Source organism: Schistocerca serialis, chromosome 7 (assembly GCF_023864345.2).
Source record: "Schistocerca serialis cubense isolate TAMUIC-IGC-003099 chromosome 7, iqSchSeri2.2, whole genome shotgun sequence".
Classification (NCBI taxonomy): domain Eukaryota; kingdom Metazoa; phylum Arthropoda; class Insecta; order Orthoptera; family Acrididae; genus Schistocerca; species Schistocerca serialis.
In genome coordinates, this window is record NC_064644.1 from 510,115,258 (window position 1) to 510,131,833 (window position 16,576).

The 16,576-nt window shown below is 37.9% G+C and overlaps 2 protein-coding genes across 2 annotated transcripts in view; one reads left to right on the forward strand and one right to left on the reverse strand.

Annotated features, from left to right (window-relative positions):
- Positions 1–16,576, reverse strand: part of LOC126412644 (uncharacterized) — a 153,586-nt gene that overhangs the window by 96,802 nt on the left and 40,208 nt on the right. The window lies entirely within an intron of this gene.
- LOC126412641 (uncharacterized) lies at positions 617–11,238 on the forward strand. The gene is made up of 2 exons (XM_050082321.1): positions 617–843; positions 10,549–11,238. Exons 1-2 carry the CDS (start codon positions 624–626, stop codon positions 10,716–10,718), a joined length of 390 nt encoding a protein of 129 aa, XP_049938278.1. The 5' UTR covers positions 617–623; the 3' UTR covers positions 10,719–11,238.

Genomic DNA, 16,576 nt, shown 5'->3' on the forward strand with positions numbered 1-16,576 from the left:
TCACCTAATTCCATCTAAAGGAAAACAGAGTCAAAAGATTCCTAATTACAAATTATATTAAGGAGTAACGACGTAAGTACGACATATAAAATAAAAAAGAAGCCTAGAAACAGAAGTGAAAGATTTTAGTAACATGATAACCAAAATTACACAAATTAACCGCTACAACAGAAACATGAAAATGGTTAAAGGAAATCTTTCTAGAGAAATGCTTGATGGACCTAATTCTTACCCTTCTGTGTACTCGTTCTTCTAAAGAAACGAAATTCATAACTCAGATCTATAACTGTTATGATACACGCATTTTTTGTTGTTTACACAATCTTTATCAGCTGCCTTGCAATGTTTAATTTAATATTGTTTGTCTTTGTCGAGTGCAGATTTTCTGCATATATAATTCTTTTCGCCAAATATTACCTTGTGCCTCAAGGTTGCCCACCATGTCCTAGAAGATATATCCAGCAGTAAGAGAGGACGACGATAAGGCCAATCGCACATTTCAAAGTACGCACTAAGTAGCTGTCCTTGTGTCCTTGCCTGCAACCTTTGGGCGATAAGTGTCCGTCACGCCGTATAAGAGGAGGGGGTGTGTGCTCATTAGCGTAGAAGCCATTCCAGTAATAATGGGATCCCTTGTCCTGCTGATCGCTACCGTTTTGCTTGTGGCATACTGCATGCCTCTCGCTGCTGCAGACGAGGAATACGAAGGATCAGGAGATGTAGATGTAGGTGAACTAGGCGATACCAGAGATGAAGATGGCGCTGGGAACGAGGGCTCGGGCGACACAGAGGGAAGCGGTACTGAGGAGGCTGGTAGCGGAGAGGGCTGGCTGCAGGTGAAAGGTAAACACTAGCTGAAAACTGACGCAGGCGGCGCTCTGCACCACCGTAAAGTTGTCGTCCCACAGATCGAGCATTCGAACGCCAACGTTGAGCACGCTGAGTTACTAATGTCATAAAGCGAAAAATACACGTTGTACATTTCCCAACGTGCAAGCAGTATGAAGCATCGTAATTGAATGATGACCAATGAATTGGAAGATGGCGACCCATGTCATATGCAGGCTCTCTTTTCAATACAGGATTGGCGGACGCCATACTAGATTTCAGCTTAAGCCCACATTTGAGGCTTTTATGCAGGATGTCCTACGTTAAACCCATATGCCTCACATATTGGTTAATCTTTTCTTGTCGAGTTGGTTGTGAATTGTCAATACTGCCTCGAAAATGGCTACACTGCATTTTATCAGAAAGTTCAGTTCAGTTGTGTGTTCATGCGCACCGGCCGAAATGGCCGAGTGGTTCTAGACACTTCAGTCTGGAACAGGACGACGGCTACGGTCGCAGGTTCGAATCCTGCCTCGGGCATGGATGCATGTGATGTCTCGAGGTTAGTTAGGTTTAAGTAGTTCTAAGTTCTAGGGGACTAATAACCTCAGATGTTAAGTCCCACACTACTCAGAGCCATTTTGTGTTCATGCGCGAGTTGCTGTGAAAAACTCATATTGTTTATGTTCTACAGAAATGGGTCTGTTTGCATTAGGACAGCGAATTTATACTGTGGAGTGATACATAAAGACAGGCTCTATCAAGGAATGTAAGAAAGTGCTTAAAGCGAAGTATCCTGGTAGGAAAGTCCCCACTACCAGTATTATGAAGTAACTGCACAATAGGCTGTAGGCCAGCCGGAGTGGCCGAGCGGTTCTAGGCGCTACAGTCTCGACCCGCGCGACCGCTACGGTCGCCGGTTCGAATCCTGCCTCGGGCATGGATGTGTGTGATGTCCTTAGTTAGGTTTAAGTAGTTCTAAGTTCTACGGGACTGATAACCTCAGAAGTTAAGTCCCATGGTGCCCAGAGCCATTTGAACCATTTGAGCATGCTGTAGGATCCGTTCAGAATATGCAGAGGAACAGACGACCAACAGTGCGCATCCCTGAAACTGTAGACAAAATTCGCATGGAAAATATGAGAAGTACCTGCAAGTCGGTAAGGAGGTTACTGCTAGAGGGTGGTGTATTTTCTACATCATATAATCATATACTAGAAGACTGAAATTAAAAGTCTGTCGTGTGGGTGCGGTGTAAGAGCTGAAATTTGAGGATCATGAGAAAAGAGTTCATTATTATAACTGGCTCTTAATATCAGTTGCTGACTGTTACATGGACCCCTTGCTTCACTTCATGTCAGATGAGACATGGTTTCAAAAGTCAGATTATGTAAACTTCCAGAATTGCAGATACTGCTGTATGCAGAATTCCAACAAGATGGAGCAACTGTTCACATAAGCAAACCAAGTACTGCCCCATATTACCAACGTGTTCCCTGAACACAGGCTTGTCAGTAGAGCCTCTAGTCCCCAGACCCCAAACAGAACATCATACAATTTTTGCTTATGGAGCACACTAAAAAGCACAGTGTATGACCACAATCCTCGCACGTTAGACGATCTTAAACGGAACATTTTTGGAGAAATTAACAACATAACGCCTTCAGAATTACGGCGTGCTGCTGGTAAGGTAATCACACGAAGTCAGCGATGCCTGGATGCCAATGGCCCCCATTTCTAGCATCTCTTACTACATGTCTGTTGTCAGTTGTCTTGGTTAGCTCACTTGAATCTGTGGTGTAAGGCTAACCGTTTTTACGTGGGACACACTGTGTTATAAGGTACGTCGCATGAATATCTACTGTTTCAAAATACCGGCTTATTGAGAATCTCATACTTCGCTATTGGCACAATTTGTTGTATTAAATATCATTTAACAACACATCGGCGATTAGTGGCTTCACGATATGATAACATGGAAGATTGGCGTGACGCAATGGATATAGATGTGTAGATGTTTCACTTCTGGCTAAATCTAAAATATTTCTTATGCAAGTTCATATTTTCTAAATGATTATGGAACTTTCTGAAACTTCCTGGCAGATTAAAACTGTGTGCCGGACCGAGACTTGAACTCGGGACCTTTGCCTTTCGCGGAAAAGTGCTCTACCAACTTTTTTTATTAATATTTTTTTCTATCCATCTTTTTTTATGTTTTTTCTACCAACTTTTTTTTATAAATTAATTTTTTCCTCGGGGCGTGATGCTGGGATCTCCGCTTTCCAGCCATTTACCTTTCTTTAAAGTAAGAAGAATTGAGGTATAGTTGGTTTGAAGCTCAGACTGAGACTTCAACGCTACTCTTTCTTTTTTCCATTGTCAGACTTACAACCTTTGCTGACATACATTTTATTATACTGCCGCATAAATAGTGTCTGCAAAGTCCAAATGTTGACTAACTGAGCTACCCAAGCACGACTCACGCCCTGTCCTCACAGCTTTACTTCTGCCAGTACCTCGTCTCTTACCTTCTAAACTTTGCAGAAGGTCTCCTGCGAATCTTGCAGAACTAGCACTTCTGAAAGAAAGGATATTGCGGAGACATGGCTTTGCCACAGCCTGGGGGATGTTCCCAGAATGAGATTTTCACTCTGCAGCGGAGTGTGCGCTGATGGTAGAGCACTTGCCCGCGAAGGGCAAAGGTCCCCTAGTTCCAGTCTGGGTCTGGCACGCAGTTTTAATCTACCAGGAAGATTCATATCAGCGCACACTCCGCTGCACAGTGAAAATCTCATTAGGGGACTTTCTCATTAATTTAAAGTTTGCAATTGTGTAAATATAAGAATATCAGTGTGCTTTCTCTCACGAGTGAGTTTGTTTGGTTGGTTTGCTCTACAAGGAACGTTGTAGTACTTGCAGTACCATTTTTCAGTTTCTTTTTTCAAGTCACATTTCTTAAATGTTCTAAAAATTCTGCTACTGCATAGAAACAGTGATTTAGTAAGAATGATCTCAGTTAAAAAAAACGGTTAGGATTATGAAATAATTTTTCTCTTATGTGGGGAAGCAATTGTAACTTTGTTTTGTAGCAATTGTAACAGAACTATTAGAATCTGATATTCTAACGGCTCTACATCGAATTTTCCATTTTGCCTTGTAACATGTTCATGGACATCGAAGTTTTTATTTACATATACTACAGACAGAACAACATGATCACTATATTGACAAGAGAGGAAGCGTGTGTTTTTATAAATCTAATTTAGGAATTTGACGCCTTTCCATTACGTAAAAAAAGTGTGTGATTCGCGAGTCAAATACGCAGCCAATAACTACTGCTGGAGAGCACTGCAGTCGCAAATCATAAAGGTAAACTTTTAGTTTGCATTAACCAGCACTTCCACTCTGATGTGGGCACAGTATCTCATGCAGTTGGTTTTAGAGCCCGAGCCCACATCATTGCCATCTGCCTCGTCCTGTGTGAGGAATAGATAAAGGTATCTAAGGTATTTAGTGCTCGTCCATTTCTAGGCGTTCGGCAGAATGGTGGAGATCAAGTCATCGTGTTGTAAGTTGAATGCCTCAGCCCATGTGACTATGGTTTAACTGTTGCAGTGTAGCTAGTGGTTCCTAGAAACAGACTCTCTCACACTCTGTCTGTCTCCTAACAGGGTGTGGACAGCATCCATCTCGTCATGTTTTGGTGTAGCCTGAGAGACGGTGTTTAAGTTGTTTTGTGTAGTTCTAAGCCCATGACTGATGAAGGTAATTCGTGTCATATGTTAACGCTGAAACGCTCGCGTCGGATCAACCTGATCCTATAGTCATTCTTCTGGTGAGAATCACAATGTTGTGTGGTTGCCTCTTAAGTTCTACTCATTACTGCTGTCGCCATCATTGTTTCGTTATCTTTTGTGCTTTGACCCGAAGGGAGTATCTGTGTTGCAACATAATTAACCGAAGTGAAGCAACCGTGTGTGCAACTCAGTGTTTCAGTCAAGTTACCCAACAGGCGGGCTTACCCGTCATCATTACCTTCGATATGAAACAGCTCGTAAATAACGTTGCTTTTATCAATTTTCTGGTCAGGAAGTATTCATTGAATACATAGGAGGTTTCCGTGTTCTTCCTCCCGCTCCCTCAGAAAATGTCCAAGTTTCTCATAGATGAGGAAGTTATGTCAGAGCTGCTAGGGTCTGATGACGAACAGTGTTAGAGGAAAGTACAGAAGATAGACAGCATAACAGTGAAATAAATGAGCATGATACGGATTCAGGTGTGGACGCCTCTTCAAGTGATGAACCTTAGAAATCGCTTGTTATTACAAATTACTGTATGAGTAAAGATGTCACAAAAAATGGAATGAGAAACCAGTTAGTCATAGAGCAAGATCCAAAAGCCATAACGTCAGTTCTCATAAGACACTGTATTCAGGAATAAACACACCAGCAAAAATCTTTTCTCTTTATTTTGATGATAAATTGATGGCTGACATTTTTATGTACACTAATATGTACGAGGGTTATTCCAAAAGTAAGGTCCGGTTATAAAAAAAAAATCAAAACTAAAATGTTTTTTCAAAACAATTGTTTTATTTACATTCCTTACATCTTTATCTATTTTTCTACATAACTTCCATACTTATTTAAACATTTGTCACATCGTTCAACAAGCTTTTGAATGCCCATGTTATAGAAATCGGCCGCCTGTGACGATAACCAGTCTTTAACTGCTTCTTTCACTTCATCATCTGTGTCGAAGCGCTTGCCGCCGAGAAACTCCTTTAAGTAACGGAACAGGTGGAAATCACTTGGCGCCAGGTCCGGACTGTAAGGAGGATGGTCCATCTGTTCCCATCCAAATTTCTTGATCAGAGCTTGCGTTTCATTTGCAGTGTGGGGTCTGGCATTGTCATGCAACAACAAGATTCCAGACGACAAAAGACCACGTCGCTTATTCTGGATTGCACGTCGAAGTTTAGTCAGGGTAGCGCAGTAGGCGGCTTTATTAATCGTTGTTCCTCTCTCCATAAAGTCGAGTAACAATACTCCACGTCTATCCCAGAACACAGTCGCCATAACCTTACGTGTTGAGATTGTCTGCTTTGCCTTGACCTTGACTGGCGATGACGTGTGACGCCATTGCATTGACTGACGTTTAGACTCTGGAGTGATGCGAGAAACCCATGTCTCATCCCCTGTGACAACATTGTCTAAAAGACTGTCACCTTCCCTATGATATCGCTCCAAAAAATCAAGAGCAAAAGCCATTCTTTTCATTCGTTGGGGCTCAGTAAGCAGCCTGGGAACCCAACGGGCACACAATTTGTGAAACTTCAAATGTTCAGACACAATTCTGTACAAAGTTGTTCTACTCACATTCGGAAAATGCATGTCTACGTCTGTAATAGTGAATCGGCGATCTTCACGAATTTTTTTGTCAACCGCATTGACCAAATCGTCTGAAATCACTGATGGTCGGCCACACCGTGGTTCATCGTGCACATTATCCCGTCCTTCATTAAAAGCTCGCACCCACTTGCGCACTTTACTGTCGCTCATTATGTTAGGACCGTACACTTCAGTAATCTGCCGATGGATTTCCGCCGCTGAATTGTTTCTTGCAGACAAAAACCGTATCACTGCCCTTACTTCACAATCGGCGGGCTGATCAATTGTCTTAAACATTGTAAAGTGAGACTGTGAACTACACTCAGCAACAGTAACAAAGCGAATGTCGGCGTTTGACGCGCAAGGCTTGCCGGGAGTCGGCGCGCATGCGTGTTTTGTCATTGGCGCCAAATTTCAATAGTTACGGCGAATCGGACCTTACTTTTGGAATAACCCTCGTATATAATGGAATTTCGAGGACACGTTGTGAAGTACAAGGTACTGACTCTATAGAAACGAATACCTTTCTGGTTCTCCTGTAATACGCAGAATCTTACAAAGCTTCCAATATTCATTTCAAACACATTTGGAATACGTATTAGTATGATGTATTTTTAGTTATTATGCCATATACAAGATTCTGGGTTTACTTCTCTGTTATCACTTCGATATAAAAGGACTAGAAAAGGCTGAAAAAAGACTGACAAGTTACATGCTGTGCGTAAACTAGTCACTTCGTTCCAAGATAAATATTTGAAGCCGTATTTTGCTAGACAATATATGAGAAATGATGAGCAACAAAATCTATTTCGAGGACAATGTTCCTTCCAACAGTATCTGCCAAAAGAGCCAAGCGATACGCCATTAAGAATTTTGCTTTAGTAGACTGTGGAACATTTTACGGTATGAACTTTGAAATATATAGACCTCTGAACAAACCAATGAAGCTTTCAGAAATGTTGCAACGACTTGTTATTCCCATATAAGGTACTGGCAGCAATATAAGTACTGACAACTTGTACCCCAGGGGGGCTCTTCATCGAATTCTATTGGAGAAAAGATGACATTAGTAGCAGCGTTACGAAAGAACAAAACAGATGTTCGTCTACAATTTAACAAAATAAGCAAAGAATTGTAGCTTTGAGCATGTTCTGTTTTGCACAAGATGTAACAATGTTGTCATATGTTCCAGGCGTATTACGATTTGTTGTAATCATCTCAATGACGCACAATGACAGAAAGAGTGATGAAGGTACAGATTCTCAGAGAAAGCCAGAAGTTGTAACGTTTTACACTATACAGAGTCAGCAGAAGAGATTTTTCATTTGGCAAACGTATCTGCTCTAAATTTACTCATACATTGTTTGCAAATTGAGTTCTACCAAAAATTTACAAGAAGTGAGTTTCTGAAGAATGTTACTAAGGACTTAACAATCGACTTTATTGTCTGAAAGACAAACAGTTGTAACACACAAAATCTATGACAAAAAACAAAATTTTATCTAGCACAGAGAAGTACTGGTGCCAGTACGCAAGGGTGTGAACAAGACCAGTTACTAATGCCTAGAAAGGGTAGAAGATACCATATGCGTTCAAGTACAAACGATCGTTGGCGTTCAGCAGTATCAGTTTTTGTGATATGTTCGAAACGTGTGTAAAAGGCACGCTAAGCGGATCTGCATGTCCTGTAAAGACCGCAACAAAGAATGAACATTTTATACTGTGTAATAAATAAAACATTATGCCCCTGTCTTAAATGGTTACTCAAAATTCATGTTCAAAATTCAGTTATTTTGAAATAAAAAATGAACAATATGTCCTTTTAAAAGGAAATAAAAGAAGTTTATAATAAATAATTATATTATGTAATTTTGGAATACTGTGTTCTTCCTGTTTTAATTTTCGGTAAAAGACACCTGACACAGGAGTTTGTGTGTTAAAATATCGCAAGACTAGTAAATGTTAAGTGTTTAAAACGAGACATGTGGTTTTAGGTTCTTTCTTCTTGATTTAGATGTTAAATACGCAGCTACAATGACCCACATTGGCCTTTAATGCTGACAGAATGACTCACTAAAATAGTTATAGTTTCTAAATATGGATTTTGTGTACGGCCTCGCAATAATCCGTCACTGGCACATGGAGATGGTTATCTACTGTATCTTAAAGTATCTCATTCCAAAATGGCATAAAATATAAGTCCAAATGACATATTTGCATTTGTCTTCTATTCAGGGCGTTTCAAATGCCCATTACAAGTTTCTACAGCGATTAGTGTTTCTGAATAAAGTAAGGATTATTTCCATGCTACATGTTCAAATGCGTAAAAACTATGTGTCTCTTGCTTCTGTAATGTGAAAAATTGTATTGTCTTCAGTAAAAAACCAACTAGCGCCTTTGCTCAGTGCTGAGATATACACTAAATATGCTATTAATAAATCTCATTCTACACTAGATTTTATCTTTCTCCATTGGGAGTCTCTATTATGTGCCATACCTGTTAGTCCATTTTGCACTGGACATAGTTACCACATTAGTTACTTGATCACAGATGCTGTAATTGCTGTAGTTTCATTGAAGAATTGTCATTGTTCTATCCATAAAACATAGATCAACAACTTTTTAAACTCACCTTAGCGCCAGACCTACAACTGATAGTTTAATGACAAATATCACTGACAATGGACACAAGGTATAATTTTAAAGTGCAGTTCTAATTAGGCTGCGCGATTTTGGTTTGATAAATCCATCCATTAAAACCGTGCAACGTGAGTAATGCAGGTGAGGCATGACTAAAAAGAAAGTGATGGCAACATTTTATTGTAACATTTTCCCATATTAGAAGTCATTTATAGCTCAATATTGAATCAGATTTCTCAATAACGATTAAAAGCTTTCCGTATTCCCCAACTGTCCACCAAGTGACCTGATTAGTGCTCTCCCAAAGTTCTTTTAGCAGCCATTTGGTCACAATATTTTTATCTTATACTCTGAAAATAAACAGTGTTAAAACAATTTCTCTTCCTAAAACACAGATACATCAAATGTCATTTGACTATATAATTAACGTAAATGAAAGGGCATCGTAGTAGGGACTACACTGGAAGAGGAATGTATGTTGAAGTGTTATACTGCCCTAAGTATTCAATATTCTCTAAGCTATTTAGGAGTCTTCTTAACAAGTAAGTTAGGGAAAGTAAGTTTAAACACGTGAATGCAAAAAGAAAATACCACAAGATGTCTGCATGTTAGTGACTTATACAGCAAAGTACAGGGTGATTCAAAAAGAATACCGCAACTTAAAAAATGTGTATTTAATGAAAGAAACATAATATAACCTTCTGTTATACATCATTACAAAGAGTATTTAAAAAGATTTTTTTTCACTCAAAAACAAGTTCGGAGACGTTCAATATGGCCCCCTCCAGACGCTTGAGCAATATCAACCCAATACTCCAACTCGTTCCACACTCTCTGTAGCATATCAGGCGTAACAGTTTGGATAGCTGCTGTTATTTCTCGTTTCAAATCATCAATGGTGGCTGGGAGAGGTGGCCGATACACCATACTTCGTTCGAAATGCACGCTGAACAACTGTCGTCGATTCACTTCTGCCATACTCAATAACACAAAAAGCTTTCTGTTGAGCGGTCGCCATCTTAGCATCAACTGACGCTGACGCCTAGTCAACAGCGCCTCAAGCGAACAAATGTACAACTAAATGAAACTTTATAGCTCCCTTAATTCGCTGACAGATAGTGCTTGGCTCTGCCTTTTGTCGTTGTCAGAGCATAACAAAGGTAAAGTGATATGAGAAAAGCAGTGTGATTAGTTTTTAAAACTTTAGCCACATATAAGCAAAGAACTATTCAGCAGAACATGAAAACAAGGAAATATTTTCAATTAATTGTTCAGTTTTATCATAAGTTGACAGTCTACATCTTCTTTGCGTCTCAATTCCATTGTAAATATGTGTATACTATACCTATGACCTAAATTACAGACATAGGTATGCTCACATAGTATATAACAGAATACCAACAAATTTTGAAAGTTATACAGAATAATACGGACAATAATGCATTTTGGCATTAGGAAAGAGAAAGCAATTAATCGCTAGTACGACGTTCCTGACATGCAGAGCATCAACTAATTCAAAGAAAGCAAATTTATTTACTGTGGAAGAAGTCAGGAAACCAACTATTTGTCATGTCTTCCTCAGTGCTGTATTCCTTTTGTTAATTAAATATAGGCTTAGTGTTTGCAGCAAATGTAAATTACAGTGGCAGCTACCTCTGGAATATGATGTATTTTGTTTACTGTTGAACAGGTTCTCAAGCCTGGTCACATCAAGGACTTGAAGGCAGCCTGCCAGTACATTGGTGTCAAGACCTATGCCTGAACCACACTTCACACGAGATTAAGCTCGATCCGCAGATCCACCAACATCTATTAGTTACAGCTGCTGAGAAAATGATACACGTTGAAGGCGAACTCTGACACTGCTAATTACTCATGTATGCCCCACACACATGATATAAATAAAGCACCGTTATACTTTACAGCAAAATACTTGTGTGAAGGGGAATTCTGAAGCTGCTAACTACTCTCATATCCACCACATACATGTTATAAATAAAGCACCATTATACTTTACAACAAAAAGGCGATTTCTGAAGCTACTAACTACTCTTGTATGCACTACACACATTATAAATAAAGCACCGTTATACTTTACAACAAAATAATTGTGTATTACCAAAACATTGTACTGGGTGTTCCAGGACGAACTGTCAATACTCAGTGGTACAACAGGAATAATAATTAGAAGCAAAAGCTTTCAAATGGACATATGACCTTTTCCAAATTGTTTCTTGCTTAGAACACATTTTACTAGACATGTAAGTAATAAGTGGGCCCATTAATTCCTTTGGGAGCCTGCTTTTTGTGAGCAGAGGAATCGCTAATATTAGGCATAACAAATTTCATACTTTTATTTTATTTTATATATCTTTTTATTTTATTTCGTTTACTTTATTTTATTTATATTTTTTATATGTTTAATATTTCGAGCAGGAGGATGTTCCATCTCTGGAGTTCCATATGACAAAGCATAAAATGTTATTCATGATCAATATATTTTTCTCTTCAAATACAATAAGATAAAAAATTTAATGGAATTCGTACTAAACATTGTAAGTCATCAAATTCATTATTATTATTTTTCATTGCCTTCAATCTATTGTATTTCAGTTTAGCCTGTACATCTGCAAGAAAATTAAAATCAGTTAGTTGTTAATTTCAAGTCTCTGTATAGTAAAACAATCATGAACTGATTATTAAGCTCCATAGAATTTTGTTTTCATATTCTGTGTTAAAATATTTGCATCCAGTAATGTTATACAAATTATTTACCTCTAGCTCATAAATTTGTAACAAAATTAGAATTTCTTGCATTGTTGAGCTTCTTGAGTCAGGGCTCCATTTATATAAAACAAATTTTATTTGTGAAATTTAAATATAATTTAAAATAGCAAAACTCCAAGCCATATCAAAGAACCGAAAATATTTTTGTGGCTGTCTATTGTTTGCTTTTTATTTTCTCCCTCTGGGTTATTTTCTGGTGCTGATGCTATCTCACTTTTTTTCTCTGACACTGCTGCTGTCCACTGTTCATCTGTTTGTAGATTGTTGACCTGTCAGATGTTCTTGAAGGATGCAGGTCAGCAAATAATTTGGAAATGTTCAGCTGAAACATTACCTAAGGCAGTAGATTTGCCTGTACAGGTTAGCAGAAACCGTTTTCAAATCGTATATATTTGTGGAACAAAGAAAGGGGAAACCGTTGTCTGCTACCTAAGAGCAAGCATGGCAGTGCTTTGTGTCATGCATGCTTCCTGAACTGACTAGTCAAGTTAGTGCTGTCATGCAGGCAGGACCTGTATACTGTGGCACCACTTCTAGGCTCCAGGAGAAATCGATTTTTTTTAATATGTTAGCCGAATATTAAACAATTTTAAAAATTCATAAAGGCTAATGTAATCTAAGTCTAGTGAAATAAAATTAGATATATTTCTTAACTGTTATAGTCATACTAAATTTTCCATTTATCTTGTTTTACAGAGGAAATCTACTCATACTATTTTATTCAGATAATTGAAATCGTATGCCAAACATCATATGTTAAATTTATTTTACCATACATGACTATTCAAACAATAGTTTTATATGGAGTCTTATCACTGAATGTGGAATTCAGTTTCATTGTAGTTTTCTGTATAGCCAATACATTAATTCTAGCTGACATATCTATGACATAGATGGGATAGCGCTAATGATAGAGTATGCACATATGTCAACATCACCATTCAATTGTGTGGCTCACTTAAAATCTCAGAAACCATCATATGCATAGAGACAAATGATTGGTGGATCTAGATTCCACATTTATTGAGGAAAAACTTCATTTATCGCATTCTTTATCTGCATATTCTGTACTTTGATGTGACTGAATAAGGAGGAGTCAGTACTCTGATTATTTTCTCAAATATTTCGAAACACAACAAAAACAGAATAAGCATATCACATTATGCAGAATTATAGTAATTGGTGATATCTAACTCAAAATTTCACATTCCATTCAATCCAGCAATAACAGCGATCTGTGGTCCAAAGGCAAATGTGGGAATCTTCAAATTTTTTACTTTCTTGTGCTACCTAGAGTGAATATTCTGGTACTCATCTAACCACAGGAACAAGGATTTCCATTGACTTTCCAACAATTTTACCCTGCTTTGGAAGTGTGGTCACATCTTCAATGCCAGACTGATAGTGGCCAGACCATCCAAGAATGGCATCATTTGCACTATAACTTCAAGAAAAATTACAATAGTATCACCCTGTCATATTATTTCCTTGTAATAAGAATCCCCATAGAAATTTATTGTTAAAAGTACATCATTTTTATTTTTTGTCTTCCATTATTTAGGATAAGGTCATCACGATTAACTCAGTGGCTAAAGACGAAGTCAACTGCATAAGGAGAGATCAAGAAATAAATGTGTGTTCAGTTCTACACAAAATATTGTTTCCTTTCTTTATGGTGGTAACCTCCAACAACTTTGTCACATAATCATCGATAAATCTTGTATTGGCTTTTCAATAATATGTTGGGCAATCAGCTCCAATAACACTGAAGCTCATTTACAGCTGAGTGTGATTTTGATGCACCCTACCATCTTCCTTATTGGGAAGATTTAAGTTATTATTAGTCTTCTTATTTACTGGGAATGAGTAAAACTGATAACTCTCAATCTTATTCATTTATAAAGGACAAAAATTTAGTAACTAATTTCTAAAATTAATTATACTGTAGCACCACTGAATTCAATCAAATTATCATCTTAAGTAGTTACCTATATTTCCAGATCCTGAATTTTATTGTGTATAACTCCAGGATGTCGTGGGTAATGAACTAGTGGTCCACCAAATTCACCATTACGCTTGAAAGATGCACTAATATTCATTTCTTGATGAAAATGGTCAGTACATTTGACAAAAATTCCGTCAGCCAAATTAAAATTTATCTTGATTAATTTAAATTGAAATATTCTGGGAACATCGATAGCAACATTCTTTTCATTAACAGGAAGAGTTTGGCAACCAAATCTAAACATGCTTCCAACAATATCGTACACATTTAAACATCACTTTGAAATAGTAACTCTACTTAAAAAGTTATTTGCCTTAATTTGAATATTTGGCTATTTTGACTGAATAAGTTTTTCTACACTTTTCAAAGTATATCGAGCCACAGGAACCTATATTCTTTCTCAATTGCAACACAGTTTTTATTTTGAGATATAATATTTGGAGTTAAAATGTTGTATAATAAGCAACTAGTGCTACATTACTATATCTGTATCCTATGGACACAGAAAATGATTTTCTGAGAAAACATAATTTAACACCAATAGAAGCAGGTGGCTCGTTTATTGCTGGTAAAAATGACATTAATTAAATTAAAATTGATTGGAAACAAAAATACGAATTCTAGAGAAGAAACCGAAAAATAAGTGTACCCAGTTTTGTTTGGTGTCCAATAATAGGGTGAAGTGGGTGTGGAAAAATCAAGTTAATTATTGACAATTATATTCTATATCCAGGAACGGTGAATTGGAATAAAATCAACCATCTGTATGTTTACTCTAAAATCTTAGATCAGCCAAAATATCAAGAACTTATTAAAATGTGCGAAAAGGTGAAAGATAAAAATAGTGAGAAGATTGCTGCTTTTATTGATAACAATGAAGTCATTCCCGACGATGAGTTTCAAGACAATTTGCTTGTTGTATTGGATGATTTCATTCTCGAAAAACAGGATGTGTTTAGAGAGTATTTTACAAGAGGTGGACATGAAGAACAAATGTTTTTATTTAACTTAGACCTACTGAAAAATCGAGGATGTATCAAAAAGATTATCTGATTTACAAATATCATAATTGTTATGTTGTATCCGATATGTGCATGAACAACTACTGTTGGGAAGAGCATACTCTTGAGTTTTACATCGTTCCTGCTGGGTAGCAGCAGTGTGCACCCACTTCAGTTCTACTAAAAATGGTGTCGGGACAACAGAAACCATTTTGTGTTCTACGTTTTGCGCAGGGCGGGTAAGTAATTAACTGTTCAGCGTGACTTTCGTACTAGGTGTGGTGTGGATCCTCCTACAGCACAGAACATTAGACGATAGCAAAAACATTTCCGAGAAACACGTTGTTTTTGTAAAGGCATATCGCCAGCTGTCCCTGAGTGTCCGACATAATGTCGAACGCATTGGCCATAGTTACGTAATGATTCCGCAAAAATCCGTTCGCCATGCAGCTCGACAACTCAACACCCCCCTCCCCCCCCCCCCCCCCCGAAGTCCGTCTGTCGTGTGTTGCATCGACGTGTACAGACGAAACCATACAAAATTCGGCTACTGCAAGCTCTTCATGACGGTGACAAATAACAAAGCGTGGAGTTTTGTAATTTCGTTCTTTTCTTCCACATTTAGTGTTTAGTGACGAGGCAACATTCCATTTAAATGGACAAGGTGTAATGTCACAATGTGAGAATAGGGGTTTTGGAAAAACCGCATGAAATTGTACAACATGTGAGTGACTCTCCAAAATTTAATGTGTTTTGTGCAATTTTATAGGAAAAGGTGTTTGGTCCATTTTTCTTTGCCAAGAATACTGTTACAGGAGGCACATATCTCGGTATACTTGAGAACTTTCTTTTCTCATATTTAGAGACTGACTCGAACGACTTTATTTACCAATAACATAGGGCATCTGGAAGTGCAGGAATAGGATAGGGAACCGCCACACTGGCATCTGGAAGTGCAGGAATTTTTAAATCAATGGATTACTGAACGATGGATTGGTTGCACTGGACCAAGTGATCCATCGTTACGTTTCTGGCCTGCAAGGACACCAGACGTGACTGGATGTGAAAATTTTTAAATCAAAGGATTACTGAATGATGGATTGGTCGTACTGGACCAAGCGATCCATCCTCACATTGCTGGCCTGCAAGGTCGCCAGATGTGACTGTATGTGATTATTTCTTGTGGGGTTTTTTAAAAGACTCTGTGAGCAACTTCAATGAATGAACTGAGACATCTCTTAACAGCCACTGTGGAAGCTGTAACTCAAGACTAGCTTGCTGCAGTGCGAGAACAATCTGAATATCACATTGAAATTCGAGATGCATCTGTAGGGGGCATATAGAACAACTATGAAAAGGTGTGAACGGAAACTTTTTCAGTTTCCCATTCATCAAGCAACAAAATTCATTATGCACATTTATGTTTCAGAAATACAGATGTGCCAGATCAGATTATTTTTATACACTCTGTACCAAGACAAATAGTGAGAGATAATATAAATTTTTTAAAACGTATTTAGAGTAGATGCTACAAATTTATACTTACCATGAGTCTGTTGGTGGTGATTTAAAGTAAGATGACTCTTAAGACTATTGCTGTGATTACAAATTGTTACCTAGTGGCAGAATTAAACTAAACAAAATAAAAGATAAACTCAATAATAAGCACCTGCACGAAAGAAAAGAAAGGTTTAAAAACGGCAGAATTTGGCTCATAACATTAGGTATTACTGTTCAGAAAATTTATTGAATATCTAACACCAAAAGAAAGCAGGTTCTGTATTAACACAACACAAAGGAGCATTTGTTCCATTTCTTTGGGCAGCATTGCCATATATAGCTAACAATGGTTCATTAGCTGATGGCGCATTGCTGTTGAAAATGCAGTCATAAACAAAAGTGAAGGTGCTGCACAATTGGAGGAA